At 43.4% G+C, this 21,083-nt stretch overlaps 1 protein-coding gene across 2 annotated transcripts in view; it reads left to right on the forward strand.

Moving 5' to 3' along the window:
- The first annotated feature begins 4,148 nt into the window (after nucleotides 1-4,148).
- The window catches only part of PDXDC1 (pyridoxal dependent decarboxylase domain containing 1), a 268,743-nt gene continuing 251,808 nt past the window's right edge, over nucleotides 4,149-21,083 (forward strand). For both annotated transcript variants that reach the window (XM_069210219.1, XM_069210220.1), the window contains exon 1: nucleotides 4,149-4,305. In XM_069210219.1, the coding sequence (XP_069066320.1) occupies nucleotides 4,285-4,305 (21 nt within the window). In that variant the 5' untranslated portion in view covers nucleotides 4,149-4,284. The remainder of the gene's footprint in view (nucleotides 4,306-21,083) is intronic.

Below are 21,083 nucleotides of genomic sequence, written 5' to 3' on the forward strand. Positions count from 1 at the left end.
ATTATCCATGAAAGACGAAAAGGTCTCCTACTCAAATTGGACCCTAAATTAGCCAACCTAGCTTTCATCGACCCTGGTGTCAAGGCAGATGGTCTCCTCTTTGGGGATTCATTCATAAAAGACCTCGGAAAGTTTGTTTCCACTTTCGCCTCTATAGACAAGGCACAACAATCAATCAAAAAAGTATTCCAACTGGTTTTTGGCAAGGCCGGTACAGGCAGGAGCCGCTTTACCGGCCGTTCCGCCCGATCACAAGGGTCTAGAGGCTCCTTCAACGCCTACAACACCTACAATTCCATTTATGATTCACAATCATACAAACCACAGTTCTATCCCCAACGAGGCAGAGGCTACCGAGGTCGTGGACATCGCGGCGCCAGATTCAATTACCAACAAGGTAAGCCCCAATAATGGCCTTCCTCCTGTAGGAGGCCGTCTTCGTCATTTCATAGAAAAATGGAAAGGTATCACCTCAGATCCATGGATACTCAACACAGTTCAAGGCTACACCATAGAACTCTATGCAGTTCCACACCAACGGTCCAAAAGAAAAACAAAAAACCGAGACCAGTCATCAACTTAAGAAATTTCAATCGATTTGTAGTATACAGACATTTCAAAATGGAAACCATCATTCATTTAAGAGACATTCTTCTCCCACAAGATTACATGGTCCGTTTAGATCTCCAAGACGCATATTTATCCGTTCCTGTACACATATCTCACAGAAAATTTCTCCAATTCCAATGCCAGGGACAAACTTATCATTTCTCCTTCCTCCCGTTCGGCCTCTCTTCTGCACCTTGGTGCTTTACAAAAATAATGAAACCGATCACAACCCACCTCAGGTCCCTGGGAGTCAGATTGCTCATTTACCTGGACGACATCCTGTTAATGCATCAGGATCGTCTCTCCCTGCAACGTCACCTACAAATAACTTGCTCCCTCTTATCCCAATTGGGCTTCCTAGTCAACAAAGAAAAATCCATATCTATTCCTTCAAAAAGGATAGAGTTTCTGGGTTTCATAATCGATTCCTCCGCAGCTGTCCTCCAACTTCCACAACAAAAGGTAAAATCCACAAAATCAGAAATTCTGAAACTCCTCCGGAGTTCCCAAATCTCCCTCAGATCCCTAGCCAGAGTAGTAGGCCTCCTCGCCTCCTCAATACAAGCCATCTTTCCCGGACCCCTTCACTACCGGGCACTCCAAAGACTAAAAATCCGACACCTCAGAAGAGGTCTCTCCTCAGAGTCCATCAATCTCGACCACGAGTCCCGTCTAGAGCTTCAATGGTGGATAGACCATTTAGACGCCTGGAACGGCAAGACTATATTTCCATCAGCCCCAGATCTTGTGTTAGAATCAGATGCAAGTCTGACGGGCTGGGGCGCACGATGTGGCGCAATCTCGACTGGAGGTTTCTGGTCTTCAGAGGAGTCCAAATTGCATATCAATTATTTAGAGATACTTGCGGGCTCCTTTGCAATCAAAAGCCTCGCAAAAAACAGAGTCCAGTGTACCATCCTCCTCCGCATGGACAATGTGTCAGCTGTCCGTTACATAAACCATTTAGGAGGCACCAGATCAAAAACCCTAGCAGATCTGGCAAAAAGTCTCTGGGAATATTGTCTCCACAACAAAATTTCCCTGTTAGCAGAATACCTCCCCGGTTCTCTCAACGATGTCGCAGACTGGCACTCCCGTTATCTCAGAGATGCCAGCGATTGGAAACTCCATCCCTCAGTCTTCCAATCTCTCCTTCACAAATGGGGTCCCTTCAAAATAGACCTATTTGCGTCCCGCCTAAATACACAACTCCCTCTGTTTTTCAGTTGGCGTCCGGATCCTTCAGCCCTCGCTTCCGATGCGTTCCTCCAGGACTGGTCATCCACGCTCAATTACGCCTTCCCCCCATTCCTAATGATTACCAGAGTGCTCGCCCAGGTCAGGCGCCAAAAGCCTCCCTAATCTTAATAGCTCCATTTTGGCAATCACAAGTGTGGTTTCCCCCCTCCTCGAATTAACTATCGATTTCCCAGTTCTCCTTCCAGTTTTTCCTTCCCTCCTCCGGAATCCCACCGGCTTCCCTCACCCTCTCATCCTCAACAATACCCTTTCCCTATCGGCCTGGAAGGTCTCAGGTATCCCCAACCTCCCATTCCAATTTCGACAGAAGCTTCAGACTTCATCAACAACGCATGGGCTCCCGGCACTAGAAAGGCATACAAATCCGCTTGGTCTCTTTGGTCAAGCTGGTGTCTGGGAAGGAATATCGATCCCCTTTCAGCCGATGTAAATTATATCATAAACTTCCTTGCCGCACAAGCTGGCACAGGCAAATCTTACAGGACAATTAACCTTTATAGATCAGCTATTTCCCTTCAACACTCTCACATTAACGGAAAACCGATTGGAGACATCCCGTGGTATGCCGCCTTCTTAAGGGAGTAACATTTTCTTTTCCTCCGTTATCTAAGTATTCCAAGTTATGGGATGTCAATGTTGTCTTAAAATTATTTATTTCCTGGCAAGACAATGCAGATCTTTCTCTAAAAATGCTTTCAGCTAAATTAACAATGTTACTTTGTTTAATCTCCATTAAACGTATTTCAGATGTTAAAGCACTAAATATTTCATCCAGACAATTCTCCCCCACAGGTGTTTTATTTACTATTAACAAACGTACCAAAACTAATATACGTTCAGTGTTCTACCCTTATTTCCCCAATCAACCCAAATTATGTGTAGGACAGTGTCTCAAAGTATACGAAGATCGCACAGCCAACCTCAGAACGTCCTCATCCCAACTCCTTATTTCTTTCCGCAAACCCCACAATCCCGTATCATCAGCTACTCTAGCCAGATGGGTACGTTGGGTCATGACCTTAGCAGGTATAGACACTTCGGTATTTGGCGCTCACTCCTCCAGGGGTGCCATGGCCTCCAAAGCATTTTGGGTAGGTTCCAGACTCGAAAACATTCTGAGATCGGCTGACTGGTCCAATGATTATGTTTTCAGAACTTTTTATTGTAAACCCATTCATACAGCAACTTCTATAATAATTAACATGCTTTAAAAAAGCATAATAAGAGCCTCCGGTCTTGCCATAAAATGTAGATTTTCCTAGTAATTTATAACGGAAAGTCTTAATTTTATTAAAGACACGGAGGCGAGTATTATCCCGCCTCAGATTCTCTAATTTTGTCGATTCTTCCCTCCCACAGCAACAACAAACCAGTCTCAGAACCCTTCCTGATTACCAGAACAAGCTCCCAACACCAACAAGCTGGACCAACCTTCTAACTCAGGATCACAACTTAAATCACAATAAAATTAAGACTTTCCGTTATAAATTACTAGGAAAATCTACATTAATGGTAGATCGGGCAATTCTGCGCAGCCGAAATCAGGAGAGCCGAGATCCAGGTAGTCAAGAGGAACTGTATCATGTGATTTGCCGAGGAGGTTTAAGGTTATATTCACGAGTCTCTCTTTCAGACCAATTCCGTCCCGACTACCGTTTCTTCTTTTATCTTTTTAATGAAGCACACCGAGGCCATTTTATTTTTTAATGAAGCAAACCGAGGCGAATAAAATTAGGTAATACAGCGACTTCTAGCTTACTTTTCACCGAGGTTTGTGCCTGCCTATGAACAATATTTTCGGCAGGGGGTAAAAACAAAAGAAGGGCTACACTGTAGCGTCCTCGAAACCACTCGGACTGAAAAATAAATGCAACTGCAACACAAAACTGAATTTCGCTGGTTTCCATCAGAAATAAGGCACGCATTTTTGTTAAAAAAAATAAAACCTTTTGTGTTTCTTTAATTTGCTCCATACGAACAGTATATTACACCTTTTATTTGCAATTCCATCGTTTTCAAGAACTAGTGAAATAATGTAAACGTTCGTTTCTTTACTATGAATATCCAAGGTGGCATTTATTAAAGTGTTGGTGAAAAGTAGTGACGGTATTCCTGTTCCAGCATGGCCGTCTTTTTATCTAAGTGAGGCTTTAGTACACTTTTTGAACATCTCATTGGCCCTTCTGTTTTTAACCTATTCCTGACTACTGCTATTCTAGTGTTACGGAAGCCTCTCAGTGCCAAGATGCCTCTCCCTCACCCTTTCGCGGTTGAACGAACTCAGCTGCTTGGTAACGTCAGCGCTGCCAGCGTGGAAACGGGAGGCAGGAGGCGGAAGTGCAAGCGGATAATCAAGCAGTATCAGCCACCGCAGGACTCCGTGGGGTACCGAGATAACCCCACGCCCCGTGCAGAATGGAGCCCTCCACGGATAAGGTGAGCGCGCGCAGGGACCACGGGGGCGAGAACTGCGTGAGCATAGACAGGAGCTGCTCGGGAGGGGAGATAGACTGACAGTGACAGCTGATTTCTCTGTGAACTTCACAGGCTGCTTGATGGCAAAGAATATGACGTTAAGAGTGGCACCAAAACCTCAATCATGCTTTCACCTGAACATGTTTAAAATATACCTACTGCTAATTGTGTCCTGGGTTGAACACAATAATTTTACCGATAAACATTTTAAGAAGCAGTTTACTGGAGATCAATTAGCCATATATAGCCTCCGTTGGGTGGGTTAGAATGAGGCCGTGCAAAGCATCTTAACATATCGCCACTCTCCCAAACGGAGTGGAAGCCGAGACTTCAGGAATACGGGATCATTTCCTGGCAGATGCAGGTGCTCCCAGAATGCAGGATCTTGTTCCGTGAGAGTGGTGTGTCAAGGATTTGCAGGGTCTTTTTACCTGAAGGAGGGGACGCAGAGGATTGCTGGATATAGGATCCGTTCCCAGGAGAGCAGGTGTAAACAGATAAGTCTTAGAGACTCAGGCAGAGGCTCTCCGGATACGCCATCTCCCTTCTGGTGAGTAAAACGGAAGCTTACTAGGGTTCACGACCGCCACTTGGAGGAAAGGGCATAGATTTTGGCTTCCAGCACTTACGATCTCTCCACGAGTTGAGGCAGCGAGTTCCAGGATGCAGGATTTCCGCCTGTAGATGCAGAGCCTTCCGTAACATGATATAAATAAATCTCTTCCTGAGGTTAATCGGGGACTCCAAGGATTCACGGGGTCTTTGTTAGTGGGGTGAAATACTTCATTGATACAGTTTCCTTCCCCCAGAGAGGATGAGATTCAGAATCTCGCCGTTGAGCGTGAAGGGATTGTCTGGATACAAGATTTGGCACTGATTTAAGGGAGAGCGAGGCTCTTAGGGTTATTTGTCTAGACCTTGAATAGCTTGCACATGGTGACAGAAGATACAAACCCGGAGCGGGGCAGGCAGTGGCGCATACTATACACCCTCACAACTGAGAGTATTGGAGGAAGGGGATTTGGGGGTGATGAATTCTTATGTTTAAAGATCTTTCGTTTGGGTGGGGAAGAAGCAAGGTCTTCCACTATCCCTCCTCTTATAGAGGCAGAGGCTCCTGGAATACACAATCTTTACCAGGCTCCTAGACCTCTCCTTGGGCTAGAAGAGAAGCTTGTTTTCACAGGATAACTGTCCTGTTTTTGTTTGGGTGATTTATGGTTTTCAAATATAGTCTGATCTTTCCTACCTGTAGTAGAGGTTCCCATAATATATGAACTTCAGCTGGTGGGTAGGGGCTTAGTTCAGGGCTTTCAGGATTATACAATCCTAATATTTGGGTTAAACAGTGGACACAATTCCAGTATATAGGATTTTTTCCAAGGCTTCTAGGAATTACAGTGTCACTTTGTTGGATACAGTCTACCAACATACAAGATCTTCAGAGGAATGTGGCCGTGCACAAGTATAACAGGGGCAAGTGCCTCAGGTGTAGCCATTGACTCTCTGGCAGAGGAGAGAGACTGATGGATAAGTCCTCCATGAGATCCAATGACGATTGCTGGCTGACAGTCTCTTTCGTTTTGAGAGTGTCTTTCCCCAATGTGTTTCTTCCAGAAACTGTTTGAAATGTTGAGACTGAAACATTTGTTATCAGATTAATATATTAAATCATGTTGCTAATAATCATTTTGACCTTTAGTTTTCTTGAACTCTGTTATCGGACGTCAGTTTGACTCTTGGGTCGGTGAAGAAGAAGGGTCTAGGATGGTGCACAGCATCAGAGGCTCTCTTTCCTGAGAAGTGAAGGTGTACGCACCGAGGATACGTATCTCTCAGGGGCAAGGCAGACTCATTCAAATCTCCTTGAAGTAAAGGAGAAGCAGCATCTCCCTGGATACAGAATCTGCTCCTGGTTAAATGGACACTGTAAGAAAGTGGATTATTATTCAGAGTGGGCAAGTGCCCCACCTCAAGGAATAATAACACTATCCTGTCAGAATGAACCTCAGAAGTCACTAAATTAACCTCAGCTCAACCTCCGGTAGCTATGGCACACATCAGACAGTCTTAAATTAGGACAGTCTGTAAAGTATCCATGCAGTACCAGAACAGTAATACATTCAAATCACCAAACAAAAAAACCCATACCAAATTAGCAAAATAGAGTACATTTTAATGAAAAACACCAAAACAAACAAAATTAAATCAGTGGAACCAGATATGGGTGTTTAAAGTTTTAAGTAAAAGTAGTGCCAAGAAACTCTAATCGCCAATGATAGCGTATGGTTGCGGTAGACTGGGATCTAGGTGTATGTTGATGTTATCCACAGTGGTTCTCAAGGTCAGCTACGCCAAGCAGGATGACCATTCATGGATTTTACCTTCGAACTTAGACTTTAAAATGGAAGATACACTCTCTCAGCAGCACAAGACAGCAGGCTGTATCGGGGAAGTTCCTACTGAAGTCGTGTAGGCATTGAGTGACGTCCCACTGATGTGGTTGAGGAAAAGATCAGGAAGAGAAAAGTCAGAGTCCGTTCAGAGGGCCATTCTCACATTGGCCTGATACTTTTGACAGCTCCATCTTTTAACACCTTTGTCCAGTCAAAATTCTTACCTTTTGACTTACTCTTAAACGAAGCTTGGAATTCTCCAGTGGGACAGGGCAGCAGGCGGTTTCCAAAGAAGGCTTTACGGGTCAGATACCTTCTTGCCAGAGTCCAGCTGAAGCAGATTTACTGCTTCGGAGAAGCTCCAAAGCACCAAGTTGGTCGACCCTGATTCTTTAGCCCGGCGAGTTCTCATCTCTACTGGATTAGCTTTAGGCTTGGTCCCAGTCCTCTGGCTGCTGGAAGTCAGAATCTTTCTAAATCCCAAATCTTTGCAGTGGTAAACCACTTTACTATCGGTTCTTCCCCTAAGATTCCCAGCCTTAAGAGGGGTTTTAGGACTTCAGGGATGTGTTCAGCAGAGTCCAGTGCAGGTCCAGTTGTGACTGGAAAAACTTGTCATCCAGGAAAAGTAGTTCTTCAGCTTGTTGTGTCCCTGTACCTACAACTACTCAGGAGCTCAGCACACTGATCCTTGAAGTCCATGTCTTTGCCATGTGTAAAGGAGGGAGCAGGTGCAGTCCTTCATAGGTTCTCTCAGGTAATCGCAAGCAACTAACTAATGAGGTGAAATGTCCCAGGGCTTCCCTGCTCACCTTTTCAGCAATCCCACAGTCCACTTTACTCCTAAAATCCAAGATGGAGAACCCTGTCTCCTGTATGCAAAGCCTGTGTGCCTGCAGGACAATTAGTTGCCTCCCTCATTTGTGGTTACTCAAAACTGGTTCACTTCCACTGGGTTGGTAGCAGTCTGGCTGGCAGAACAAAGGTTTGCCTTTCCCCGGTCTTACCTTACTTAACTTTGCTTGTGAAAGAGTAGGTCCTTACAAGTTAATGGAGGTTGTGAGAACCCCTAACTGGTCTTCTTGCAAGGGGGAAAAACTCCACCTCACAACCAGGCCTTTGCTTCTGTCTGGGATTAGTTTTAACACCTCATTAATGTCAAGCACAGACAGATCAGCTTGCATGAATTATTTCACTGGAGGTTCAATCAAGTAAGATTAACTTTCTAAAAGTTACTTTCCCTAAATATTTATTGAAAATCTGACTTTACCATCAATTACATTTTTAATAAATATAAAACTAATATTTTACTTTTGTAGTCATTCTGTGTCAAAAGTTACAGGTTAACATTTATAATATGTACTTTAATATTGTCTAGCATTTAGCTACATTGCTGCCAGTTAAAATAGTTTTTGGGGGGCTAGTCACTGGTGGATCATGCAAACTTTAATTTAGAATATGTTCTGCTTTAAATATCGGGCACCCTTCCTTGTGGGCAATGAAGTGTACTTAGGATGACGTATTAATATATAAAACCCTGTCAAAAGGGTTGTTTTGTCAGGTTTGACAGCAGGTTTTTAGGCTGCTACAATGAAGCTACATAGGGTATGCCTAAAACTATGGTTCCCGGCCCACTCTGTGGATGACGCAATAGGTGTGCAGTCCATAAAGGGCGTTTAGCTTCCAGGCGATGGGTGCATTTTATACACCGTACCAGGGACATGTAGGTAAGTTAAACACGTTAATTAGAGATAGGCCTATTTAACCAGGTTTATACAGTACCTCCAGCTTTTAGCGACTTCACAATTGCTAATTGGGTGCAAAATTGCCAAATGCCTGCTATGCTTGTAATTTCCGCTTAATTCAATGCAATAAAATAAACTGTCTCCCCTGATGTTTTTCTTTTTGTGAAACTGCTGCGTGCCTTTTGGTTGTGCACATTTTCAAGAAAAAGTAATCAAAGACACCAGTAAAGGACGAAAAAGAAGCACCATGGGATGTGTAACCCATACCCTTGACAGAAGAGTGAGGGGTCAGCCACTAGAGTTGCCAGCTTTATCACAGAAAAATAATTGCCATTTTTCAGGGTTTAAGATTCTTTAAAGGTCCAGGCCTGAAACATAAATAGAACTTCATAACAAATTGCACACATGTTCGTCTATGAAAAGTATGGACACTAGAGTTTCAAGTGCAGTTGTGTCCTATTAACATATAACCTTATTGCTAACATACTCAAAATGGGGGTCATGGCAGAACATCTGGTAATACACAAAGACCATCAACGTGTTTTTTTTTTATTTAGTTTACAAAAAAAATAAAAAATTAGGACACTCACTCACTTTATTAGTGACATGCTTCATCATCTGGTCGCATCCTGGTACCTAAAACCAGAGAGCTTTATTAAATTGTCTGTTGGGTCTTCTAAAAAACGAAAATGCCTCAAATCACACAGTTGTTCCTTTAAAGTGGGTATTTCTTCATGGATAAAAAACATATATCTAGGGTGCTTCAGGGAATTGTGTCTCTATTCCCTTATACCTGCGGCGTGGCTGAAAGTCAAGGAAAAAAAATGCTATGATGCTGTCGGCGCTGTCCTCGTCATAGTGATCCCATGATACATGATCTGTCTCTTTGGCAGAGAGCACAGGATCCGTTTGTAGTAAGTCACATACCCAGAAGCAAAAGACACAACCTTATGTTGGTGAAAGCCTGGCATTTGTACAATTTGTACATTGTTTCCAATTTGAGGGAGGATGTGCTTGCAGTATTTAATTAAGATTAATGCTTCATGATCTTTAATCCATATGAACCTTGAAACTCCTTTTTCCTAATTACAAACTAGTATTTTCTTTCTCAGTAATGCGTCCTAGATTTGTGATGTAATTAAGTAATGAAAATAAACATTTGAATAAATGAGGCAGAATCTTTCAGGTTACTGTAACCCAATCCAGAGACCAGAGCAGTACAGGGCATCCAGTAGAGTGGTAGACTGTGGCTTCATGGAATGTCTCCCCATGGGAGAGAAGCAGAGGCTCAGTGGAATCATCTGGGGTTTGAGACACATCCTAAGGTGTCAGTAGCGTCAAATAACTTGCTGTATAATGATAATAGTGTTGTGGTCACATTTTTCTTGATTTTGTTGAGCTCAGCACTCCCCATCCAAATAACTGAAAAATACCTTGACACCTTTATACCATATGTAGTGTTGAATTTTAAATGCATATGTGTAAAGGGTTTTGAACTGTTACGCAAAACAGTATGTTTTGATGTCTCTCACTGTCTCATATAAGGGATGCAATGCACATTGCATCACTACTGCAGTCACTTGTTTTTTACAGAAGTATGAATTAGTATATGTGTGTAATTGGAGTTTTGTATTTAAAGATGTTTTTGTTACCCTGTTTCTGGTAAGATGCATCTGTTTGTTTAATCATGTTTGTATATTTCTATGTTATTATGCATTTAGTAACTGGAACCTCATAGTTGTGAAGTTACATAGTTATTTCCAGTAATGAATAGTTGGGAAGGAATCAGTTGCTGGTTGAGATTGAGTTGGGAGGCTGCTTCACATCCTCCTGGATGGTGCCCTTTCTGCAAGGAAGCTGTGGTATGGCGGTGTTGTTACGTGTTCTTGAGTGTAACTGAGATGGGTTGGTGGTTGTGCACTTGCCGGGTGGAGACAGAAGGAGATGTAGGAGTTGGTTGTGTTCCAATGTTGAATCTTCAATCAATATACTACCTACCTCAGGCTCCTGTTGTCCGATTCATCTTCCAAGTGGGGATGAGGAGGCGCAGCAGTGGTTGCTGTTCTTCCGCTCGCGTGAAGTGCACTGGTGTAGTTCGAGTCTCTCATACTCTGACTCGTGGCAGATGTTACTGAACCAGGGTATTCTTTTTTACTTCAATCACTATTATTGCCTTCCCAGTGAGCAAGATACCTTTTCAATCACCTTGTCGTTGTTGTGTTTACAGTAAATGGTAGAACACCCTGCTTTATCAGCAACCATCAACAGTGATAAAGGATGTTGAAAGTGTACAACTTCTTCTAGCATCAGTTAGGCTGCGATGCGCCAACAGACACTGCACTGTAATGTTCAGACAACAGGAGTCCAAGGTAGGGAATCTGTTCCTTGAAGTGAACATAATGCAACACCATCTTTATGATCAGTCGCTGTATGTTTTTCTATCCAGACTTTCCATGGATATATCATGCACTCAGAGCCTGGAGTATGAAGGAATTATAAGCATGATGTGTGTACGATGATGTGCACATTTGAAGCCAAAATAAGCAGTGACTTCAGCACTATGCTCTCTAAACTGCAGAGTGGAAAGACATAACTTGCTTAGTAGTATCCCTAAAGCCTCATTGATGCTCTTTCTAAATTGCTCTGTGGATAGACTATTGTTATGGATGGCACAGTTAATTTTGGCTGTGATTTTTATCTAACCCACTAGTTGTGCGCAAACTAAATTGAATGCACCTGATATTTTGTTCTTCAGGGATTCCATCTATAGTTTCATTCTTATTCAGTGCTACTATTCCATGTTGGAATTTTGCTAAGGGAGCATGTATTTGTGTGTTCTAGCCTACTGCCATGATGGCTAGCATTTTGCTATCCTGTCCTTTACTTCAAATCTGTGTCAACCTCATGCAAATGGGAAATATGGTATCCAGTATTATTGGCATTTGTGGAAATATATCTTTGTTAAGACATTGCCTAGGTGCTACTGGTCTCACGGAGTTTCAAATCCTACCTGCTCTGGTCAGGGGAAGAAAAGTCATACCGTTATAGAGAGATACAAATTTTACTCCAGAAAGAAAGGTGTTGGTAAACTTGTTGAGGAGTGTGGCTATGGCCTCAGATCACTTGCTATGTCATGTGACTTTGAACATCTAACCTACGATCATGTTCATAGAGTTTATATACTAATGAAAACCTTAGCAATAAAGTCTAAGAACAGCTATGGACTGGCATAGGTCTGATGTAAAGCACCACCATAAACATTGCCATAGGCATCTAACATTCAGAGAAATTTGTTAAAAAGTTAAGAGGAAATGGTGCCCCTGAGGTCATTCTGGTTAATAAGAAATTAGAGACACAAAGATAGAGGAGACAGCAGGACGTTAAGAAATATGTCAGTATGTGTTACAGATGAGGCTGTTCAAATCATTTAGGGAGTAATAAAGACTATTAACAGAGTTTGTGTTGTAAATACTAGCAAAATGACTTTTGTTTTCAAATCATGATTGTTTAATAGAGTAAACATGGGTCAGTGCAACAGAAGCTGGTTTTGGGGATGGCCCAGTCCTAATCTAATACATGAGAAGGACTCAAGTGATAAAGGTTATGTATCACATGCCATAAAAGCTCCATGAAGAGGTGAGTTGGTGTGCTGCATCAGTCATTGGAACAATGAGGGGACAGAATTATTTGTGCCAATTGTGGTGCATGCAAGCATTATGGCTTAATCAGAATATGTTTTGACCAAACGATCAACACGGAAAAATTAGTGGATTGGCACTCTTTGTTAAATTTAAATGAATATCGACCCTCGATCTCTCCTATGCTTATCAGCTCACACTCCACGGATGACCTTTCAGTTGCTGACCTTTATTACCCCCTTTAGGTTGGGGTCTACGTCACTGGTGTTTCACAAGACCATGGATAATATCTTCAGTGGGATGTAAATTATGTTTATGAAGACAAACTATTATACAGCACCACCCAAAAAAAAGAGTATGATGCCATGGTATATTTTATTTCAAATTAGCTGGGCCGATGTGGAACGGCCACCAGTAGAAACGGCGTAAAGGCAAAAAGTGTTAGTGAGAGCATACTATTTCCAAAGAAGGGATATTAGGATTTGGGTGTACTATATGATATGGCTGAGGGGCCTTATCATGCAGCACAACCTCAAATACCATCTTGGGTCCAGTTAGGTACATTTACATAACCTTAAACTGAACCTTGGATAGCTGTGGTGGTGAGCAAAGGGACAATGTGTAAAGTATTTAACAGCACCAAACGACGAAACAAGAAGGTCACACACACAACACAAAAGAAATGAGACAACAGTAAAAAGAAATTCTAGCTATCGCGTCAAGAATCTTCAATTCTATTAAGGACACGGAGGCGAGGATTATGCTTGTCTTTTCATGCTTTATTTTTCTCAGCAGCTAATTAAAAGAGAGAGATTTTTATAACTACATTTCTACTAACTTCAATAACCATGTGATCAACCATAGTGATAGCCCACATACATAAACTCCTGAGATCATAAGACTTCCTCTTTCTTTGCGAGTAAATAAAATTAGAACTTGAGTCTGTTAATAAGCTGAAACAATCTTATAAGAACACCAGAAAGTTCTTCAACCCAAAACTGGAACCGGAACATGAAAACTTCTACTTGTTTGAGGTCCAGCTGACAATTGTCCGAACCGGACCCGAACCTTGGAATCCCAGAAGAGGCGATCCAATTCCACACTTTGCTGAAGGTAGACGACACCCTGTGAAAGCAAACTCCGGTGAAAGTCTGACTCCTCAAGGTTGCTTCTGCTCAGTACCTGAGAATAGAAAGTAAAGCCATAACAGCCATTCCCTCAATTTTCAAACAACAATCAAACTTGTGGGTCTAACATTTTTTTTGTATTGTGAATATTCACATAAATAATATACTTATACCATAGGTAAGTCTTCATAAATCATCAGGGTGGGATAATCCTTGCCTCCGTGTCCTTAATAGAATTGAAAATTCTTGACGCAATAGCTAGAATTTATTTTTATTCTATGTAGGGACCAGAGGCTCAGATTATGCTTGTTTAAAGCTGAGCCACTGCTATCAACACAACATCTACCACAGGCTTATAATAAAATGATTTAAAGGTGGATTCAGATGATATCCTCTAGGCAAGATCCTAGGTTAAAAGATGTGGATGCCATAGCGCCTCTAACTGAATGAGCTCCGAAGTGTCCACTCACGCTTCAGAAAGAAGCCAACGCAGCTTCTAGTCAATGTGGCAGATGTAACTGGTTTAAAAGGCTTTTGTAAGGCAATCAGTAACTGCCCCTCCGGGACCGCCCGGAATTCACTAGTAGCCGCCTCATAAGCCCTGAGGCATTGTACCACACACAATTTGTAATCAATAGGGAACGCCGGATAAAAGACTGACCTGATGCTAGTCGTGGTCTTTCTAGAAACTGTAAAGCTCACACCCTCCGGGGAAAAATTATGCCCTCTGAGATCCAAAGCTCGAAAGTCTGCACTGTTTTGCAAGAAATCAAACATAAGAGCATAGTCAATTTAGCCACTAACTGCTTATGTGATAAGTATTTGATATCATGCCAGGATTTCAAAAACATAAGTACTATATTCACATCCCATAAGGAAGAATATTTAGCTTGTGGATGACTGGACAAACGACCAGGGGATCCTCTCCAACCGGTTTACCGTGAACCGGCACATGGCCCGCCGAAATAGCCGATATTTAATTGTTCACCGATCTATAAGACAATCAAGATTCAGCTAAAGATGACAAAAAATTAATTACTGAACATATATCTGCCTGAGAGGGATCCAAGCTCCTCTCGCTGCACCAGCAAACCCATCTCTTCCATGCCAAAACATAACGCTTATCGGTATTTCTGGACCAGGCCTGGTTAATAAAGGCTGCACCCTTTGCCGAAATACCTGGCAACTTCCATCTATCCCCGAAACCTTCCAGGCCACCAACTGGAGTTGATTGAATGAAATAAGAGGATGTGGAAGGCCTACCAGGTCCTGCAACAGATTTGGAAGATGAGGTATTAGAAGAGGAAAGTTGCATGACATTTCCAAAGGTAAGGGGACCATGGCTGAGCCCTCCATAACAGAGTGACTAAGACAAGGTCAATCTTCTGACGACTCACCAGGGATAGGACTCTAGGTATCATACTGGAGGGCTGAAATGCGTACCCTCTGTGGGGAGACCAGTCCTGCAAGAACGCATCCGTCGCCAAAGCCTCCGTATCCAGATGCCCACTGAAGAAGGCCAGAATCTGATGATTGGTTCTGGAGGCAAACAGGTCCCCTGAACAAGGACCCCAAAGTGATTGAGCTGTCCGAAATATTTCGGATGTAACCTCCAATAGCTGAAATCCCGAAGATGCCAGATCTCAACTCCTTCTTGATATTCGGAATCTTTTGAGGAGAGAGAACTAATTGGGACAGTACGAAATCTATCTGAAATCCCCCAAATTCCATCTGCTGAGAAGGAATCAGGGATGACTTTGGTTGATGACAAATCCCTGTACCTGCAACAACTGGATTGTCCAAGATAGATGAAGGAGTACAGTCTGGGGATCTTGGGCCATTATGATTAAATCGTCAAGGTAAATGATTAACCTGACACTCCTGGCACGAAAGGCTTCTGCCACCGGTCTCATCAGTTTGGTGAAACACCATTGGGACGATGAAAGTCCGAATGGAAGGACCTTGTATTCGTAACATTGCCCTTGCCAAAAATAAAGAAAGTGCCTGTGAGGAGCGAATATGGGAACTGAGAGGTAAGTGTATTTCAAATCCAGTCTCACCATCCAATCGCCTTCCTGGAGCCGATCTCTTAGAAGATGGGTACTCTCCATCTTGAAATGCTGGTATATTAGCCAAGAATTTAAGCTTTTTAAGTTGAGAACTAAACAGGATCCCCCATCTTTTTTGCTGACCAAAAAGACATTGCTGATGAAACCCCCAGAATGGGGAGAAGGACAATGGCGCCTTTTCGCAACAGGGAACAAATTTCCTCTGCTATGAGTTTTTGATCTTGTAGCAAAAAAAATATTTCCCGAGGGTGCGAGGTTTGGACTGGAGAAGTATAAAATTCCAGTTTGAAGCCCTGGACTGACTCTAGTACCCAGGCATCCTGAGTAATGCTCACCCAATTGTGTATGAACAATTGAATCAGTCCCCCCCAAAATTACCTCTGAAGCGGGTATAATCCTCACCTGAATATCCTGTGTCTTGGTTGCCTTTTTGATAGCCACTGCCTCAATGGAATCGCTGACGACCTCCCCGAGGTCTGGTAGGGTAGAAGGTTTGGTTTGAGGCTTGATCCTGCCAGGAGTTGCAAGATCTAAAGAAGGCCTCACTGTGGGTGCTCTGGTCAAATCCGCGGCCTGACGAACGGGCTCTATAACGTCCGGCCCTTCTAAGAAGGGTGTTGCGGAAAACTTTCTTTAGAGACAGGTGAGCTTTGTCTAAAGTATTGTATGTCGCAACAAACTTTGCCAGGTCCTTCACAAGGAGACCCCCAAATTACAACTCTGGCTATTGGTCCAGATTCTGAGGAAGCTAGATCAGTTAACTTTGGGTCAATATGCAGGAGTATCGAACATCGTCTTTTGGTGGACATGGCAACATTGGCATTACCCAACTGATATACTGCTTGTTGTGCCCAGCCAAGCAAAACGTCTGGATCCACCGCCCTTGGCGAGGAAACCTAATTCTAATATTTTAGTAATGGGACATGAAATATCCAACAATTTATCCTGACAAGACCACCAGGCTCTGTCCAGTCCTTTTTTTGGGATCCTTGGCCCATTTTTTCATAAAATTGACCATGGTTGGGTCAACTTCAGGAGTGTCCGCCACATTGCCGTCCAGATCCAGTCTAGGACATTCAGATTTTAGCCTCGCCCTGACCTCTTTGCCAAACCCTTGTCTTAAATGTACTTTTACATAGCTGGCAACCTCCAGTAGAGGGGACCAATTTGTTGGAACAGGGGGTGGATAATCTCAGATGGGTCGAAGGTCAGTACTTTACGGGGGCTAGGCCCCAGTCCACTCCTTGGCCATGACTCCTTCTCCTGCTAGGCCCAGGAGCATCATCCTGATCACTATCAGAGTATCCTTTGGATTAATCTGACCCCGAAAGTTCCAAGATTTTTGAAGGTTCATACATTGAGGATGTCTGTGGTTGGACGTGGCTGTATCCATGTTCAACACAACTAAAGTACACTGTTCCATAAAAGAAAAAAAAAAAAAGAAAAAACTAGAGTGACCTGAGATGTCAGGAGCAAGGACCCTCAAGCATCATAATAGATGACTGGCATCATCATTGGGTAATGCTCCTCGCCAGGCCGGCAGTGCAACGCATGACGGGCTCCCCACAGGGAGGAGCACTGGACCGTATTGTTCTGATAGTTATAGATGAATACTAACTATCTAAGAAGGTAAGTGCTTCCATTCAAGCACCTATACCCAGAGGAGAGAACAAAAAGAATTAAGGATAACATTGGTAAATCAACCCTACATATATCATCATTTTAATCAATAGTCAGGGATGACACCAAGATTACTAACAAGAGAAAGTAATATAATGAGTGTCAATGCTCAATTACTTTCAATGAGCAATAAACTCGGAGGAAAAGCCCTCTAGGAATCCTCCTTAAACAGGGTCAACATGTTTCGCGTTGTGTGGTCCCCACGGATCCAATGACGCTTCATCAGGACCAAAATATTAATACGCTGTTCTCCAATTAAACAAAATGAATAATCACAAAGTCGGTCACTTACATTGAGGAATGATAGGCTAAGTCACAGTCAGGTCGCCCTAGAAAACATAATTAGAAACAAAGCACCGAATCGTGCCCAACAGTGGTCATAAATATAATCATGCAAACATTGTGCAATAAATCAAAAATCAAAAAGGGGAGAAAATATGATGACAGTAAGGTAGGCTTACCACCCACAAGTCGGGAACAGGCTCCTTGGTAAGCACGTCCCCAAGACTCGGCTATCAGCTAAACATAGTAAGCATGAATCATTAGTAAATGTCAATATCAATAGTCTGGTGTAAGAATATTGAACAAAGTTCTCATTGGTAGTCAACATAGTATACAACAAAAAGTCTCTTCAAATATAGTATAGACAAAAATATACATAATAGATGTAGGTGCCATTGTCCGTTAATCAAGTTATTAAGATGTCAATAATACTTCAAGTGGTGCCTTTTGCTGTTGAGGGGGGAAAAAGAGATACACAGCTGGTTTTCTCCTGAATTACTTGCACTTACCCCTGCTGGGAGTGCACCCTCATATGCTGATTGTCCCCACGCCGACCTGAGGAGCCTGGAAGCTGGGTGTATAATGATTGGGCCCTGAGGAAATTGCGAGGTACCGGTGCAGGATCCCTGAGCTTAGGACACAGGTGGAACTGACCTACTCTGCAGCATAACACACAGCACCTTGCCCAAATATCGTTTATATTAATCCTGGGAACGTCGCCTAGATTGCCATATGCTCAAACGGTATGATATAAACTGACGAATTACTTTGAATAGAACTGGGGACTGGCAAGTTCTAAAGCCCTTGATTGGGTATGCCTCACAACATCCTATGGGGTACGGCAACAGTTAAAATGGGATATAGGCACCTGGGAGAAGGATTTAGGCAGATTAAAAGAAACTCTTCCAACTGACCCCCGGTAATTTAAACAACTGCCACAACATGTGCACTGACCTGCTAAAGACTTGGCAAACACTGGAGAAACATGACTCTAGAACATAGACAATGATTGCACAGAGAGGGGAATAAGACAGGGGCCCTTTTGGCCCGTGTACTACGCCAAGAGTCTCCTGACACAATTATCCTTTCATTGCATATGCCTGAAGGTGCCCGGGTTTATACACAACAAGCAATTAACAGGGTGTTCCATGACCACCTTAACAGTTTATACACCGAACAGAAACAACCGCCATCTGGGGTTCTGGAGGAGCTCATGGTGATCAGCTTCCATGCATCCCCTCAGCCCATAGGAAATATTTGGACTCCTGGATCTATAAAGAGAAGATCATCACCATGATTAAGAATCGTAAACCTGGGAAAACATCAGGCAGCGATGGGCTCCCGGCTAAATTCTATCAGAAATATGCAGATGTCCTCACAGAGAGGTTATTAGAGGTATATGAGAAGGCCCTAGCTAATGGTTCTCTCACCAGTTCGATGCAAGAGGCATTGGTGGTGATGATACCTAAGCTGGGGTCAGGACCCTGATTCCGTTAAGGCCTACCATCCCATATCACTATTAAATTTGGATATAAAAATCCTCAGTGCAGTGCTGGCGGCCAGACTATTACCACATGTGACCACACTAATACATACAGACCAATCAGGGTTTATTCCACAACGCAATACCTTAGATAATCTATGCCATTTAACACATGTATATCATGCACGAAACTTCAGGCCGGTGATTATGCGCTGGAGCTATTGGATATAGCTCAAGCAATTAATTCCCTACATTGAACGTACCTCTGGTATGTTCTGAAGGTGGTGGGCCTGGGCTTTATTGATTGGATTTGTCTTCTTTCCACAAATCCCCATACTCTTGTGTGGTCCGGGGGTGTGGTGTCAGAACCTGTGCAGCTGTAGAGGGGCACAGGGCAGGACTGCTCCCTGTCGCTGCTTCTTTTTGGCATCACCATGGAACCTTTGGCAGAACTGTTGCAATGGGTGATGGAACCATGGGGGATAGAGTTAGGAGAGACCAACCATGTGGTCTCCCTGTACGCTGATGATGCGCTGATATATCTGCGTCAACCAGTCTACTCAGTGCCTATCCTTCTTAATCTTCTCTAAACATTTGAGGAGGTCCTGGGGCCGTGGGTTAATCCAGATAAATCTAAGCTCTTCCACCTGGGGTTGATGGTGGATAAGCCAGAGGATGTCTTGCCCCGGGTCGGGGTCTTATGGACACTGACGGCAACCTGATACCTGGATATACAATTGGTACACGCTGCCCCGGCATATCGTGCACATAAACTGGGAAGAGTGGTGGAAGGTTTGCAGACCTCAATCCAGTTTTGGAGAAAGTTGCCACCATCCCTCATGGGTAAAAAAGCTCTTGTATAAAATGATAATAGTACTCCAATGTTTATATGCATTACAGAACACACTCCGTACAATCCCTTACTCTAATTTTCCCACTTTGGATAGCTTAATTGTTGATCTGCTGTGGGGCTCCGGTGCAGGCAGGTTAGGCTTGCTACCCTGCAACCTCCATGGAATAGGGGGGCCTGTAAATCCTGTGTTTAAAGCTTTATTACAAGGCAGTCAAGTTGCAGCATGCAATTCTTTGGTTCGACAAAGCTGATAATTGAGAGAAAAAGCTTCTCCGTGGCACCTACAGAGGCAACAACCTGCAGGTGCTCATGATGTCCGATGGCCGTGTGCCTCGAGAGACACCCTGTATTATCCATCTAGAGGCACAGGTGTGGGAGGAAGTGGTCAGTCTGGTGCATTATTGTGCTCTATACACCCCAGATATGCCCCTGTGGGTGGTACAGCCCTTCCTTTGTATCGCTGACTCCATGTCGGTACAGAGGTGGCGGATGCAAGGTTATGGGAGATTTATACACAGAACAGAGCCTTATAACCAGAAGAGAGGCCATAGATGTCGTCCCTTTGCGAGAGGGACAATATCTACAATATATGAAAATCTCCAGTACAGCATGTGAAATCTGGCCATCCTTTCCTACAGAACCGATTAAATCTACCACACTAATCACTATACTAGAAATGGCTCAGGGTCGTCATCAGATTACCCACCTATATCAAGCGCTCAGAGAAGACCGTACACCGGTGGCCCTGCCGGTTCAGACTCAATTGGGGAAGACTCTTGGAGCAACCCCTAGCACCCAAAGAATGGGAAAAGCTCCATGAAGGAGTAACACTTTTGTGTTGCTAAAGTTGTCCTAAGTGGGAAGGGTATGCCCAGATGTGGGTCCCTTGCTCAATGTGCCACTGGATTCAAGCTAGCCTGGCTGATGAAGGGTGATACCCTGAAACCAGTCCCAGGATGCATGTTTCCGGTCCAGGGAGGACCTGGCTTGGCAGTTCGGGCTGGACTGTTCCCATGAGGAACAGGGTCAAGACTGATTTGCATATGGCTGGGTCCAAACTGGGATGGCATGGTGAGCAAAAGAACGATGGATTAAACCCAGATCTATGACTGGGGGTGAGTGTTTGCATTGTTCAGCACTCCGTCCATCATCCTTTTGTGTTGGTAAAGAGGGTTAGCGCAAACGTGCGTTTCAAGCTTAATCAATATAATTTTGTCTATCAGACATACCTTACACCAAAGACATTACAAATACTTTATACAACCCGCTCTGAGAATTGTCCACGATGTAATGTTAACCTGGCAGACTTTCTATGTATGATTTAGATATGTCAAGCCTTAACCTCCTTCTGGCAGACGGTTATTGATAGTCTGAATAAAGCAACAGGCTGGGATGTGTAGCCAGAAATACATCAGATATTGCTTGGTTTGCTTCCCTCTCCTGCTAGGAAACATCTTAGTTGCCAA

This window comes from Pleurodeles waltl, chromosome 10 (genome assembly GCF_031143425.1).
Source record: "Pleurodeles waltl isolate 20211129_DDA chromosome 10, aPleWal1.hap1.20221129, whole genome shotgun sequence".
In the NCBI taxonomy this organism is placed as follows: Eukaryota; Metazoa; Chordata; class Amphibia; order Caudata; family Salamandridae; genus Pleurodeles; species Pleurodeles waltl.